Source organism: Benincasa hispida, chromosome 11, assembly GCF_009727055.1.
Source record: "Benincasa hispida cultivar B227 chromosome 11, ASM972705v1, whole genome shotgun sequence".
NCBI lineage: Eukaryota > Viridiplantae > Streptophyta > Magnoliopsida > Cucurbitales > Cucurbitaceae > Benincasa > Benincasa hispida.
Genome location: NC_052359.1, coordinates 50,001,945 through 50,017,374, shown reverse-complemented (window position 1 = coordinate 50,017,374; position 15,430 = coordinate 50,001,945). Strand labels below are relative to the sequence as shown.

The following is a 15,430-nucleotide window of genomic DNA, read 5'->3' as shown; positions in this document are numbered from 1 at the left end:
CAATGATGTAGTACTTTAGTTTGGTGGATAGTAGTACCTTAGTTTTGTGGATACCATAGAACCTTAATTTTGTGGATATTGTAGTATCAACAATAGAAAAGATCAAGGATATATTTGACAATAACATTACCTTCATATGTACTTAATTATGTCATATTAATATAAAAATATATATATATATTGGATCACAGGTTGAATTATCCCTTTGCATTTCTATTGAGAAAAAATTCTAAGAACTAATCACTTATTTTTTTAATGGGTATTGAAGTCTATCAATGATAGACCACATCACTCTCTATTACTGATAGACTTTACAATGTCATTATCATTGATAAGCTCCTTTCATTAATATAAGAGATTGACTATATATATTAGTTTTGATTGACATTTGTTAGACATAGTAACATATCCCCAATAGATAGAAGTCTATCATGGATGGGCACACTTCTTTAAATGGTTAGTGTAGGATTTCGATTTTCGCTAAACAAAAATAATTTTGGTAAATCAAAAGTATAATATTTTTTTCATCATACAAAAGAACGAAAAATCGATAAACTAGAAATGAAGAAAAGAATGGCTAATCGACTTAATATTGGTAATTACATGCATGACTATAGCATATATTCCAATTGAATTCTTGTATACAATTTATCTATCTGATCCAACGCCATTTCTCAACCACAAAGTAGACGATGTCATTGATTTTCAAGGTCACCCAATCCTCCAATGATTAGAGTTATATCCCACCTCTCTCGCAAGTTCCTTATTTACATGATTTCACATTTTAAATAAAAGAAAAAATTAGTAATATTTTACACAATAATATTACTATGAGTCTATTAGTGATAAAGATTATATCAAAATAATGAATATCATTATAATGAAAGATGTTGACATTGGTTCATTGCTGATAGACTGATATAATTTAAAGGTGCATTGCATTAATTCATGGGCCAAAAACTGCAGCAATGCAAAACAAATGACACATCAAAACCCACATTCATAGACTAATATCCTTTAATTATGTACAAAAATAAATAGAATACAAGGTCCATCAATGACAAACCAATATTATTGATAGACTAAGATACGAGTCTATCATTTTGAAAAGTTCATCACTGTCTGTAAGGAGAAAAAATTGAAACCTAAAAACCTAAAAACATAATGATTTAAGTGATAAAACTCAGAGGAAAAATCACAATAGATGAATCCTATAGAAACCTTCGAATTAACTAGAAAAATCAACACGCTTCAATTAAACAACAACGACGCCTACAAAATCACAAATTAAATCAAGTTTTAAAAGCAAGGATAAACTCGATTCCTAAAACTAAGAGAAAAAATCATGCGCAAAATCTCAAGAAAAACAGAGAGGAAGAATTTAGTGTAAAATGGAGATCAAATCCAAAAACAAGACGAAATCTCATCATACCAACAAATTCACAAACTTATCCTACAAAACCAAAAGGAAGAATCACACACAAAATTGAGAGAAAACCTAAGGAAAAATCTGAGAAATTTGAGACGAATCCAAAAAGAGAAGTAGAATAATATGCCAAAGTAAAAGAACAATCAAATCTATAATGAAGAACCATCAAATCGACTATGAAGAACAATCGACGAACAAGGGAATAAACTCGAGAGGAAGTACGCGTGCGAGGAGAGGAAATTGGTAAAACAAATCGGTAAAATTGGGAATGAGAAAATCGTGCTTTGAGGATATTTTGGGAATAAATATTAAATGAATAAGGATTTTAATGAAAATTTGCTATCTTTCCAAATTGTTTTAAATGATGTTATATCCTTATTTAGTTATCCTAAAAATACTGCCCATTACAATTATCCAAAAAGAAAACTAATAAATTGAAGTGTTTGCATAGTGTCTCAAATAATTTTAGATGATTAAAAGTGTTTTTTTAATAAAAATCTAATAAATACCTCAAAGAACTTAGGATTAGATTAAAAACCATTTTTTAAAACTCTTGGGACCGTTAAAACTGACTTCTAAATAATTAACCAAAAATTTTCAAAATATGTAGTAGAAAACATATTTGACATTAGTACATTCACTTGATATAAAAACGTTTTATTGAGAATGCTTTTTAAAAAAATGCTTAAATTAGAGAGTAATTCATATATACCTTCAATAACTTTTCTAAAAATAATTTGAAAACAAATTTCCAAATAATGTAAAATTTTAATACTAAATAAAATAAACACCAACTACAGAAAAAATGTAAAAAAGATCAACTATTAAAAAAAAAAGGCATAAAATTGTTTTCAAACAAGTTCTGAAGCCAAGGTGGCCAAAGCCTCAATTTGATAATTATTTTATCTCGTATTTTTTTATTTATAAAAAGTGTGCGTATTTTTTCTAAACTTCCTTGGCACAATTTTCACGTAGTAAACATGAGTTTCTAGGCAAGTTTTTAAGAGCAACTTTTTTTATTTTTCAAAATTTGAATGGATTTTGAACACACATCAAAAAAGTAATAATAAAACAAAAACATCAATAGACAATAATATTACGTTTTAAAAACCAAATTATATCAGATGGGGCCTTAATTAATTGAGATTATAAGTGTATAACGAACCAATTAAACTCCTTTTCTCTTTTGTATTTTCACTAGATATGATATTTTGAACACCGATTTACAAATTTGTTGAAAATGTGTTGTGTATTAGAAAGGTTTATGCCTCTTTAATAATCAGAAGGAAATCGTTGCAGCAATGGATTTAACTAACATACCAACATACCAACTACGTTCAAGTGAGCTTCTCACGCTGAAAGAACGGTAGCCGATTGGAAACACCTTTTCTTTAGAACTCTCGATGTCTTTTCCTGCCACCCGTACCCTTCTTTATAAATATCAACCTACCATTAAAATCGAGGGAGTTATAAAGATACCAAAGTCGAAAGGGCGGCACATTTTCAAATTCATAAAAATGACAATTTAAAAATAATAACCATAAACCCTTACATGTAGAGTTTTGAACCGACATAATATATCATGTTTGTAAAAATATGGAAATGTTAAACATTGAAAAATACATGGTTCATTTAATTATGTTATAAGAAAAAGAGAAAAAAACGATTAAAATTCAAGCCTCGTGGTAAGTGGAGCAATGTACTTTGAAGCATCACTAAAACTAAACTCTTTCTTTTTCTAATCATTAAAGGAAGGGATATGATAGATCATTAACTTACCGTGTCTAGAATTTTGTCATCAACTAACACACCTCCAATAACGTATATAGATTCATTGATAACTCCAGCTGCTGCATAGCCTCGTGTTCTTTTCATGGGTTCCTCAATGATCCATGATTCCATACGTGGATCATATACTTCAACGCTAGAAGCCATAGAACATCCATCGAATCCCCCAAGAGCATAACTACAAAGTATAGAACAACGTTAAATAAAGGGCTGCTGAAATCTCCACATGGATAAGAAAACTTATAAATTATTGCTTGCTGTACATTATGAATTGATAAAGTGCATCAATATAACATCCTGACTCATTATAACTCATAAGGTCATCCGTAATCATAACAAAAATTGCTTACAGTTTCTCGTTCAAAGTCACCAATGAATGACATCCTCGTTTTTCATTCATACTTGCAATTTCAGTCCATGAATGTTCTCGGATGTCAAATCTTTCAGCAGATCTGAGAAGGCAGAAATTGGAAGAGACCATGAAAACTATTTAAAAATCTTTCAAGCCATCTCAACTTTTGCATGCATGATACAACAAATGAGATAGGCCTATAAAAAAAAAAAACAAAACAAAACAAAAGTCATGGTATCTTACTTCATATAATCACTGCCATCAAACCCCCCTGTTGCATAAAGTACGCCATTGAGCTCCACTGCAGCAACAGCAAATCGCTGAAGAAAATCAAGAAATCAAAGGAATTGGTCAATAAACAAAATGCAACTGTAAAAGAAGCAATCAGTGGCAAGCATTTAAAGTAATGTTGAGAAGTAAAGCCATGACACATTAGCTAAGAACATCCTTTACGCTTGTTAGCATCTGGCCTCACATGAATCTACGCTCGTAAAGTAGAGCATGGCAATACCCAACCTTTAAACCAAAAAAGAAAACTCCAGGCAAATCTGTTTGCCATAATCAACATTTACTAGAATTTGCAAAATTAACAGAATGAAACTGAGTTATCATAGAGGTGGATAACTTAAAATTAAACATGACAAACATGCCAAAATCACCATTTACCCTTTTTAGCATTGACCTTGCACAAATCCATCGTCCAAGATCTAAGTCGAGCATCTCAACATCTGAGAATGACTCAATACCATTTCCACCACCAATAGCAAATAATTTGTTGCCAATGCTAACTCCTCCGAGGCTTCCCTTCGCCAAATTTAAGGAAGGGCACAAGGTCCACTGATCGGTCTCCAGGTTATATGATTCAACTTCAACAAGAAGAAAACAAATGAGAGATTATTTTATTACACAAATAAAGAATCCAAGAAAATTAGTAAAAGCTGATACCTGTGTTATACCATACACAACCATTACCACCACCAAAAACATAAAGCTGACTATTCAACCAAGCAACAGAAGCATATGCGCGTACAGATCTCATTGGCCTAAGAGATTTAATCATATCCCTAGAAGCATCATATAATTCCAAAGTCGACAAGTGTGATGCACCATCATATCCTCCAATAAGAAAAATAGATTCACAGGGATCCAAACATGAGTCTTCAATTTGTTCCTCAACCATGACCCTCTTTGCCTCTAGTGCATCTGACTTTGGCAAATAATTCAACGTCAAAAGACTCTTCAACTCCTGGATTTCACCTTCTGCACCCAACTGCCATAAGAAGATGAAAATTTTCATATCAATCGTATTAAGTTAGTGAGGGTTGTTGTCTTCCCTTAAGCCATTTTCATCTTTGGTAGAAGGAACATAAACAAGAGGCATTTGAGATCAAGAGAATAAACTAGTTAGAAGGATAGATTACTTAAAACACAAGCAGTACCAAGATCGTTCAACTCTCATCCTCGAAAAAACATCATCTCGCAAACCTTCAGCAAAACAGCTTCATTAGTAAGCCTTTTTTTAAATGTTTGATCATTTGACGCTAGTATTTCATAACGTATGTGAAGTATTCTCAAATATCACATTACAAAATCACGAGGGCAAACTGTCGACTTAAGAAAGTTGCATAGGTTCAAGTTCAGAAATTTTATATATTATTATTATATATATTTCATCTCCTATATTAAGGAATTCTTTAGAATTAACCTTAACATGTAGAGACCCACCATTCCTCTTATGGTCCAGAAGAAAGAATAAAGAATAGAGACAACCAATTAAAATTTTAAAACAGCACAACCAATTAAAATTTTAAAACAGCACCATTCCTTGAATCAATAATACCACCGTATAATTTACTACTCTAAAGGTATTTGCAATGTCCTGATTATCCCGACTAGCATTTAGATTAAAACAACATGAACACGTTGAATTCTCGAAGATGAACCAAATGCCAGACATGCAGAAGGAAGGGGATAGGTTTATGCTAGTGGACTTTTGAAAGCAAGGCATTAAAAAAAGTACCAGCTTTTCCTCCAAGAAAACTATTTTCTTAGCTTGTTCTGCTTTAGAATCCTTTAGCTTTTGTATCTCTTGAACCAACTACAACCAGAGAGTAGAAAATGAAATATTAAAGCACATATTAAAAGCCGTGATCCAGAAAGATATGCACATAAAAATATATATTATATATGTAATACCTGGGCAATTAGAGACTGAAATTCAGTCGAAGATCCAAAGTCTTCTTCATTGCTCTCTTTGGACTTTATTGGTTCAACAGAACAACCATTACTCTCCAAATTCTTGTCCTTGCTAAAGGTAGTATGATATGTATCACTTGTTAAAGGCAACATTGGACTTTCATGATGATTCCTAGCCAATTGTTGTAGTTTATGCAATAGTCGGTTCTTCTCCTCTTCATTGGCCTCATTTGCATCACAATGAGCTCCAAATTCACTATTTCCTGCATCTAATGAGGAAGCAACATCTACAGTATCCGCTACTTGACTTGCCAGGTCAAAATCCACCTCCATAATTTGTGGTTTGATCTTTTCACTTCCTTCCGTCGTTTCCAAGGAGGGGAGGACGGTACAGAAAGGTCTGCAGTTCGTTGAAGATTGTGGTACATTGGGAGTCATTGCTTGAGATGCCAATAAAGAAATCAATTTTTTTGTCTGAGAATGGTCAAGCTCGAACCAAAAATGATTGGGGCCATAATAGTTGTCTGTAATTATAGGTTTGAACTGATTTTCTAACAAAGGTTGGCACTGCTTCCGAACAAGAATTTGAACCTAATAAAAAATAGATACCATAAGAGAAAGAGCATTGCTTCAGGTGATAACTATTGTGCTCGTTACAGTCATGCAAATTAGGAGATGTAAAACAAGCATGGAATTTTCTGGTGAAACCTGAGCTGGATAAAGTGTTCTCTCTGAACCATCAGTAGTCCACCCATATGGATTAATATTCATCTGACCTGAACTAGCCGCCTCAAAGATGCCATGCAATTTTCTCCCGCTAGAGTTGAATAGGAACAAAGGCAAACCAGGATCAATGTTCTTAACATATGAAAAGTGTTGAGAAGGCAAGCCTGTATAGATGGAAAATAAAGATGTTAGTGATCAGAGGGCAGAAAAATGAAACGAAACAAGAGGATAATCTAGAGTGAAGAGGGGAGGAAAAATGTAAGAACAAAGTAGTGGATATCACCCTGTGATTTCCAACAAAATAAATGGCATTCTTTAAGCTACCAAAACGCCGAAGAGTAAATATAAAACTAGTAAAAGAAGTAGAGGAGAGAGGAGAGAAAAGAGAAAAAAGAATGAAGGAAAAAATCTTACGAACCAAAAAGCTGGTTGGAAAGACATTCGTTTATAGTGCTGTTCGTGCATCCAAATATTACACCTCCAAGGTGATACTTGCTCAAATTTCTGAATGATGCATCAGCATTAAATCGAGAAGAAGGTCCAGGTTTGAACTTTAGAGCTTTCTTTCCTGTATTCATTCTTTCATATGGAGAAGTGCAAAAGAAAAAATCTAGTTAAATACATAAACTGAAAAAAATATACTCCACATTGTAACCAAAGACACATGTCATCCCACACTCATCCAATGGGAATTGTATTCATCGTCCATTTTAACTATCTCTTGATTTATGTACAACAAACTCATCCAACGGGAATTGCATCATTACTTTTATATATATATATAAAGTAGGTTGTCAAGTGGTAAACTACCTTTAGTCCACGTAATTTATTTGTTGCTTACTTATGGCTCTACAAAACTGCAAGAAAAATATAAAACAATTTGGGGGAAACAGAAGGTATAAAAGCAAACATTAGCAAGGTGTAAGAACTAAAAAGTAATAATGATGATAACAAATTAACCTTTTGTGTGGTGATTCCTATTTGGTTAAATTCACCAGAAGATAGGGATCGCCCATTATTTATGAAGCAACAATAAAATATTGTCAAAATGATAAGGTGAGTGTAAAACTCTTAAGTTTGAGAGAATCAAAATACTTTATTCCATTTACTAAAGAAATATATATATATAAGTTTACATGAGTAACAAAAGAAGGAAAGCGTAGAAAAAACCATAAAAGGAAAATATAACAAAAATATTTACAATGATAAAATATCCCTGATATTAGAACTATAACACTTCCCATCAAGTTGGAGCATGTATATTAATCATGCCCAACTTGTTACATAAATAATCTATATGTGTTCCATTCAAAGCTTTTGTGAAGATATCTCCTAATTGTTCTCCAATCTTTATATATCCTGTAGATACCAAACCTTGTTTAATTTTCTCACATACAAAATGGCAATCAACTTCAATATGTTCAGTCCTCTCATGGAATACTGGATTAGATGCAATATGAAATGCTGCTTGATTATCACACCACAATTTTATCGGTGTGGTAATTTCAAATCTCAACTCAACAAGAAGTTGATATATCCAAATCAATTCACACACAGACTGTGCCATTGCTCTATACTTTGATTCCACACTTGAATGTGACACCATATTTTGCTTCTTAATCTTCCAAGAAATCAAATTACCATCAAGAAAAACACAATATCCTGAGGTAGATCTTTTGTCTTCTTTAGATCCTGCCCAATTGACATCTGAGAAATATTCAATATTAGTATGACCATAATCCTTATATAATAAACCATGCCCGGGAGCAGCCTTCAAATAACACAAAATCTGTTCAAATGCAACTCAATGATCAACTGTAGGGCATGACATATACTGACTCACAATACTCAATGAATAGGTTGTGTCAGGTCGTATCACTGTAAGATAATTAAATTTTTCCACTAACCTCCTATATCTTTCAGAATCTTTTAGCAATTCCCCATCTTTTGTGAGCTATAAGTTAGGCATTACTAGGATACTACATGGCTTAGCCCCTAGCTTCCCTGTTTCAGTCAACAAGTCAAGTACATATTTTCTCTGTGATAATAGTATTCATTTTTTTATTCTTATTACCTCAATTCTAAGAAGTATTTCAACATGCCCAAATCGTTTGTATGGAATTGACTATGGAGAAAGATCTTTAAGGACTGGATACCTACAATATCATCACCAGTAATCACAATATCATCAATATATACAACTAACAAGATGACACCGCTCTCAAATCTTTTAAAAAAAGACTGAATGATCTGATGTGCTCTTCCACATTCCAAAGCTTTCAATCACCTGACTAAATTTACCAAACCAAGCACGTGGCCTCTGCTTTAATCCATCCAAGGATTTACGAAAGCGACACACTTTTCCATTCTCCCCTTGAGCAACAAAACTTGGTGGTTGCTCCATATACACCTCTTCTTGAAGATCACCATGAAAAATTGCATTTTTTATATCAAGCTAATATAGACAATGATTGATTGAAGCTAATGAAATAAACAACCTTACAGATGTTATGCTACTGAAGAAAAAGTATCAACATAGTCAACACCATAAGTTTGTGCGTTGCCTTTCTCTACGAGGCCTACTTTTAATCGAGCAACAGAACCATCAGAATTGACTTTAACTGCAAACACCCATTTGCAACCGATAGGATTCTTTCCTGCAGGGAGAGAAACTAAATCCCAAGTACAATTATCATCTAAGGTAGTCACCTCCTCCACCATTGCGGCACACCAACTAGGATGAGACAAAGCTTCGTGAATAGTTTTAGGGAAGGGGCTAGGCTCTAAGGATGCAATGAATGAACATGTAGAAGGCAACAAATGGATATATGAGACAAACGAGGAAATAGGATGAGTGCACTTACATTTACCTTTACGAAGAGTAATAGGAAGATCATCACTCATTTGTGGATTCAATGATGAAGAAGACTCTGATACTGGGCATGGAACTACAGGAGATGAAGAAGACTCTGATACAGGGCATGAAATTGAAGGAGATTGTCGTCGATTGTAGACCTTAGCGATGGGTGGATGAATAGAGATAGACACAGGTAGAGATGAATCAAGAAAATGATCAAAAAGGGAAACAACTACGTAGACAAAGAAATCATCCTTTGACTCTTTATGCTCCTCCTGACTCTTATTAAAAGAGAAAGAAGGTGAGGAGAAGAATGAGGAATGTTCAAAGAACGTGAAATCAGGAGAGACAAGATATTTATTTAGACTAGGTCAATAACACTGCTACCCTTTTGAACACGGGAATAACCAATGAAAATACATTTTAAGGACTTTGAATCCAGCTTGGTATGTTGAAGTCGAACATCCGAACAAAGCAGGTATAACCAAATATTTTGGGTGGAATGGGAAACAAATGTTGTTTGGGGCATAAAGTATGAAAAGGTATCTTACCCTTAAGAATGGAAGAGGGCATGCAATTTATTAAGAAACAAGCTGTGGAAACAGCATCGACCCAAAAGGATTTTGGAACATGCATTTGGAACATTAAGGCTTTGACGGTTTCAAGAAGATGACGATTCTTTCATGCTGCAACCTCATTTTGAGATGGAGTATTAACATAAGAAGGTTGATGAAGAATGTCATGGACATCTAAATAAGACTTAAGTGCATGAGAGAAATATTTTTTAGCATTATCACTCCATAAGATTTTAAGAGCACCACTAAACTGAGTTCGAATTTCAGTATGAAAGCTACGAAAATGAGAAAGTAACTCGAAACGATTTTTCATTAAATATAACCATGTTACACAAGAATGGTCATTAACAAATGTAACAAAATACCAAAACCCTCCTTTGGACTCAATAGAACACGGACCCTAAACATCAGAATGAATTAATTCAAATGGAGCACTAGCTCGTTTATTGACTCGATGATACAAACTCAAATAATGAAATTTAGCAAACTTGACTCACAATTTAAGGAAGACAAATGTTGAAACTGGGAATGAAGACTTTTCAACACGACCCAAACGACAATGTTCTACAGAAGGAGACGACGCGCTAGAGCATGTGATGGCTGTATATATTTGTGGTTCAAAGATATAAAGACCTCCAAATTCACGCCCTTTACCAATAGTTTGCTTCGTCGTAAGATCCTGAAATAAGCAATAACCAGGAAAAAAAGGAGACACAACAATGAAGATCACGAGTGAGTATACTGACTGAAATCAAATTAAAGGAGAATTGTGGTAAATTTAAAGGTGAAGAGGCAAATGTACAAAGATTAAAGAATAAACTGGAGTTACCTATCATATGGTCTGTAGCGCCAGAGTCAATGACCCATTTCAAAATGGATGAAAGAAGGCATTTAGAGAAGTTACCTGTATATGCGATGGCAACAATGGGAGTAAAAGATGTGTCTTCAATGACTCTTGATATTATTGAAATTTAGCAAACTCCTCTGCAGAAATCATAATTGACTTGTCAAGATTATCATGAGTATAAGCAACATGTGCAAATGGCACCTTTTGACCCTTATTCAACAATTTTCTGCATTCAAATTTTGTATATCCAAGTTCACGACAGTAATAGCAAACAACATCTCCTAAATTTGATCAGTGGTTATTGGGATAACTTTTGGAGCTATTTGATCTAACCCCCTTATTACCTTTGTAATCATTTGTGCGCCCAATCAAAGCATTTCTCGAATCAGATAACATAACTGCTTGTGGCTTTTCTGTACGAAGTATTCGTGTATAAGCTTCTTCCAAAACGAGATGTTTGAGCTTGACAAAACTTGATCTTTGGTCATCTCATATTTAGGTGCAAGACCAACTAAGAAATTCACGATAAACAACTTTTCACATTAACCCATTAGAATTTTTGGATCAGTGCTAATTAGCATTAAGGCATTGAATTCCACACATGTATTTTTGACCTCCATAAAGTAACTTGTAAGGATTTCTCTCCTTGATCAGGTTGATATAAAGTCTTACAAACATCAACACTCTATTAATGTTCTCTTTCCCATAATAAAGAAAATCCAAATATTCTAGTAGTTCCTTAACTAATTCACAGTGATTTACTAACTCAACGATTTCACAGTCGATAAGATCTTGATTTGTAGAAGCATTCTTGAATCATCCCACCACCAAATCTTTTTAGTAGCATCTCTCGATGGCTATTCCATAATATGATCATTCATCTCAATGGTCCTAATAGAGTGGTGAACATTTGATCTCCATGAATAGTAATTTGATTCATTCAACTTGTTTCTTGTCTCAAACATGACTACTAGTTTCTTGTCAGCCACTACCCCAAAACAAACAAAAAACGGACAGAAGATGAACACAAACCCATGAACACACCACCAAACAAACAGAAACAAACCACAAACAATGAGTATATAGCCCAAACAAACACACTACCAAAGAGAGCCAACAAATCCAATGACACTGACAGAAGACGAACAGGAATCGGTGGTGCATGTGCCTACATACGTCGGGCATGAATCGGACGTCAACAAGGACGGGTGAGTGTGAGCTTCACACGCTAGTCAAATGGACACCGAACTTTGGGGTTTTGTAGATTGGTGGTTGGCTCCTCGTTGGACTAGGCAATGTCGAAAAAGAGCAGAAAAATGACGGTGGGCGGTGGTGGCTGATGACGGCAAACAAACCGAGGACAGCGGTGGTGGGTAAAAGTATAAACCCACTGCTCCACACAAAAGAAAACCCTAAATGTAACACAAAAAATGGTCTAAATTCCCAAACCCTAATTTTCTCTGTCTCTATACCATGTAAAACTCTTAGGTTTGAGAGAATTGGAATACTTTATTTCATTCACTAAAGGAATATATATACTACAAGTGTACAATAATAACCAAAGAAGGAAAGTATAGAAAAAGCCATAAAAGGAAAATATAACAAAGATATTTACAATAATAAAATATCCTTAATATTAGAATTATAACCGTGAGAAAGAAGGTAGACACTTAAATGCTTAAAGGATCATTTATGTGCAAAAAAAAAAGGACAACCGAAGCTACGTTGAGTGAAGTTACAGATATAAAATTAAGTCAAAATGCATAAGGTTCTTCCCAACCTTCCAAATATATGACAGAAGAAGGGGGAAGGAAAACTGAAGCTACATCAACCACAATGTAAATTCTAAACATGGACAAACGAAACAATTAGTAACCAAAAAATTAATGGTGTAGATAACATTAACGAAACTTAGTGAGAAATTTCCTTATCTTCAAACCATGAGAGTATGATTAGTAATTACAAAAGGAAAAGCATAGATCTATGTATGGGATAAACAGTTGTTGGTGAAAAATTGAAAACCGTAAAAGTCGAATTTTGATAAAAAAAGGAATCATAGTTTAAAAAACTAGCTAATCAGACGCGAGCCCTCCTCGGGCGGATTCCTCCTTTTGCTCCTCAGTGTACGGGGTATTAGCAGCCGTTTCCAGCTGTTGTTCCCCTCCCAAGGCAGTTCTTACGCGTTATCACCCGATTCCGCCCAATAGCTTTTGGCTAACCTTTCTTAGTATTTCCCCCTCTCTTGTTCTATTCATACTATACACTTATTACCTTCAAATTCCGTCTTCGATAACGACAAAAAGATATTTTGATTTTATTGATATAAATTGATCTAAGATGGATAGAAAAAAGATCAATTAAGTGACTAAATGATATGTAGCGCTGAAGAGGAAAAACATGATATCGTTCGAGAAATTAGCATTTATTCAAACACAACGTATTTAAAAACAGGATCCTGGAGTGAAAAGCAAAATACAATTCGTTTCAGAAGGAAAAAAACATTTAAATTACCGACATTATCAAACTAATATGAACAGGTTTCTCATGTACATCCGCAAGCGCATTTAAAAATACGTAGCATACTTCGCCAGTGATTCTTATCATCTTAAATGCACCAATCTCCGAGCACTACTCAGATAACCAGATTTTGGAACAAGAAATACAACAAGAATCCGCACTTCGAATTGATCATCACTAGGCTTCTTAAATACTAACTGCTAAGAGACTAGAAACCAGAAAAATCCATAACCTCTACAATTATAAAACGAGAATAATATGGATTCATTTTCAATTCAAAACCACAGAATCATACGAGAATAGTGTCGAATCATTTTCATCTCTAGCCTTCTTGAATACTGACTTCTAAGGGACTAGAAACCAGAAAAATCCATTACCTCTACAACTATAAAACGAGAACAATGTCGAACCATTTTTAATACAAAGCCACATAATCATACTAGATTCTCACTATCTGAACAATTACCTTCCTCTGCAGACGACTGATTCAAATGAAGACCTCACCGCTGGAACAAACGAAGTTTTTCACGGCGATGGATTCAGATAGAGGTATCAATATCTGGTAACTCTTCCCGAAAATCTTCAGGATAATGAAGTTCGCTTTCACTTTCTAATAATCACGAGAGAGAGAAGACGAGCAGAGCGGACTGTGTGCTTTACTGCGTGAAATCTCAAAACAGAGCGCGAATGAGGCGTTCGCATTTCTTAAAAGCGAGCCCGTAGAGGGTCTCACTGAGGTAGTGAATAAACCGGGAGGCCGGCTTATAGTATGGATGAATAAGATTGCCACGTGTTACGTGAATGTTTCATCAATGGCACACAACGGTCTGGATCAAAAAATTGAAACGAGTAATCCTAGAGGTTGAAGAAACGAGTGAAGACTAATTGAGAAATGAAAGTATAAAATTGTTAGTTTATATGTTGGTGGAGTTTATATGTTGGTGGAGTTTATATGTTTGTGTTTGAGATGCATAGTTAAGTTCATATGTCTAGGATATCTGGTCCAATTCTTTAAATCCTAAATAATCTATTTATGATGACTATTTTTTTTTAAATTGTTTTATTCAGTAATTCTACTCATCTTTGTGTTGAATAAAATATGGATTACAATTTTTGAAGTTTTTATTTTCCTTTTTTCTTTCTTTTTTTCTTTCTTTTTTTTTTTTTTTTGGTAATGAACAACAATTAATCCACTGCATTTCTTATCGAATATATTTAAATAAAATGGAAAACTAAAGAGAAATCAAACTTTTTATTCCTTATTTTTCTCCATGAATTTCATCATCTTCTTCTTTTTTTTCTTCTTCCTGTGTTGTTGTTTTGTTTTTTTATTGTTGCTCTACTCTGTCGTGAATTTTGTTAATCGAATCTCTCTCATCACCTTAGTAGTCAATGAAATACCATCACATTCTTCAACAGTTTCACTTTCAATTCTTCCAAATTTTGAGGATCACCAGTGAACAAATATCCATTTTTCACTATTTCTTGCCAAAAAATATTCCAAGAAAAAAATCTTCATTTTATGATTTTTTTTATGTGGTATTATTCAACTACATATACATACTTTTTCAAATATCATTAGCACTCATTTGATATGTAAAGTCAAGTAAATATAAAAATATTTTTACAAATTTCTACGTATAATATTGCACTTATTGTACACAAAATACTTTAATCTTTATCGGTCTTATATTAGTCGAAAGTGGTTGTCAAAGTTAATTATCGAAGATGATTTCGCTAGAATTTGTAACTGGAGGTGGTTTTTGGAGTTTGAAGTTGGTCGCATGAAAGTGATATTGGAGTTGGTAGTCGGATTTTGTTGTCGGAGGTAGTTTTTGGAGCCCGAAGTTGGTCATTGGAATTGGTTGCATGAAGGTGGTCATCGAAGATGATTTTTGCCAAAGTTTGTAGCTGGAGGTGGTTGTCGGATCTCGAAGTAGGCCACATGAGAGTGGTATTGGAATTAGTGTCGGAGTTTCTGTCTTTGGAGGTGGTTGCCAGAGCTCAGAGTTGCTCGTCGGAGTTATTCATTCAAAGGTCATCATTGAAGGTGATTTTCGTCGAAGTTTGTAGTTGAGGTGGTTGTCGGAGCCTACTAAGGTGGTTGTCAAAGTTGGTCCTCGGATTTTCTCACTCGAAGATG

The 15,430-nt window shown here is 34.0% G+C and overlaps 1 protein-coding gene across 6 annotated transcripts; it reads right to left on the bottom strand.

The window, feature by feature from the left end:
* Nucleotides 1-500: 500 nt before the first annotated feature.
* LOC120091336 (kelch-like protein 36) lies at nucleotides 501-14,037 on the bottom strand. Of its 6 annotated transcripts, none has more exons than XM_039049324.1 (12): nucleotides 7,302-7,348; nucleotides 6,910-7,070; nucleotides 6,474-6,655; nucleotides 5,766-6,356; nucleotides 5,590-5,667; nucleotides 4,515-4,839; nucleotides 4,236-4,435; nucleotides 3,813-3,889; nucleotides 3,568-3,669; nucleotides 3,209-3,395; nucleotides 2,750-2,875; nucleotides 501-762 (listed from the first exon to the last, which is right to left on the bottom strand). In XM_039049324.1, the coding sequence occupies exons 2-11, from the start codon at nucleotides 7,067-7,069 to the stop codon at nucleotides 2,780-2,782; spliced, it is 1,998 nt and encodes a 665-aa protein (XP_038905252.1). In that variant the 5' UTR covers nucleotide 7,070; nucleotides 7,302-7,348; the 3' UTR covers nucleotides 501-762; nucleotides 2,750-2,779. The 6 variants fall into 6 exon arrangements, with proteins under 6 accessions (XP_038905252.1, XP_038905253.1, XP_038905254.1 ...); XM_039049325.1 differs by having other exon boundaries at nucleotides 2,758-2,875; XM_039049326.1 differs by lacking the exon at nucleotides 501-762 and adding an exon at nucleotides 826-960.
* Between the last annotated feature and the right edge of the window lie 1,393 nt (nucleotides 14,038-15,430).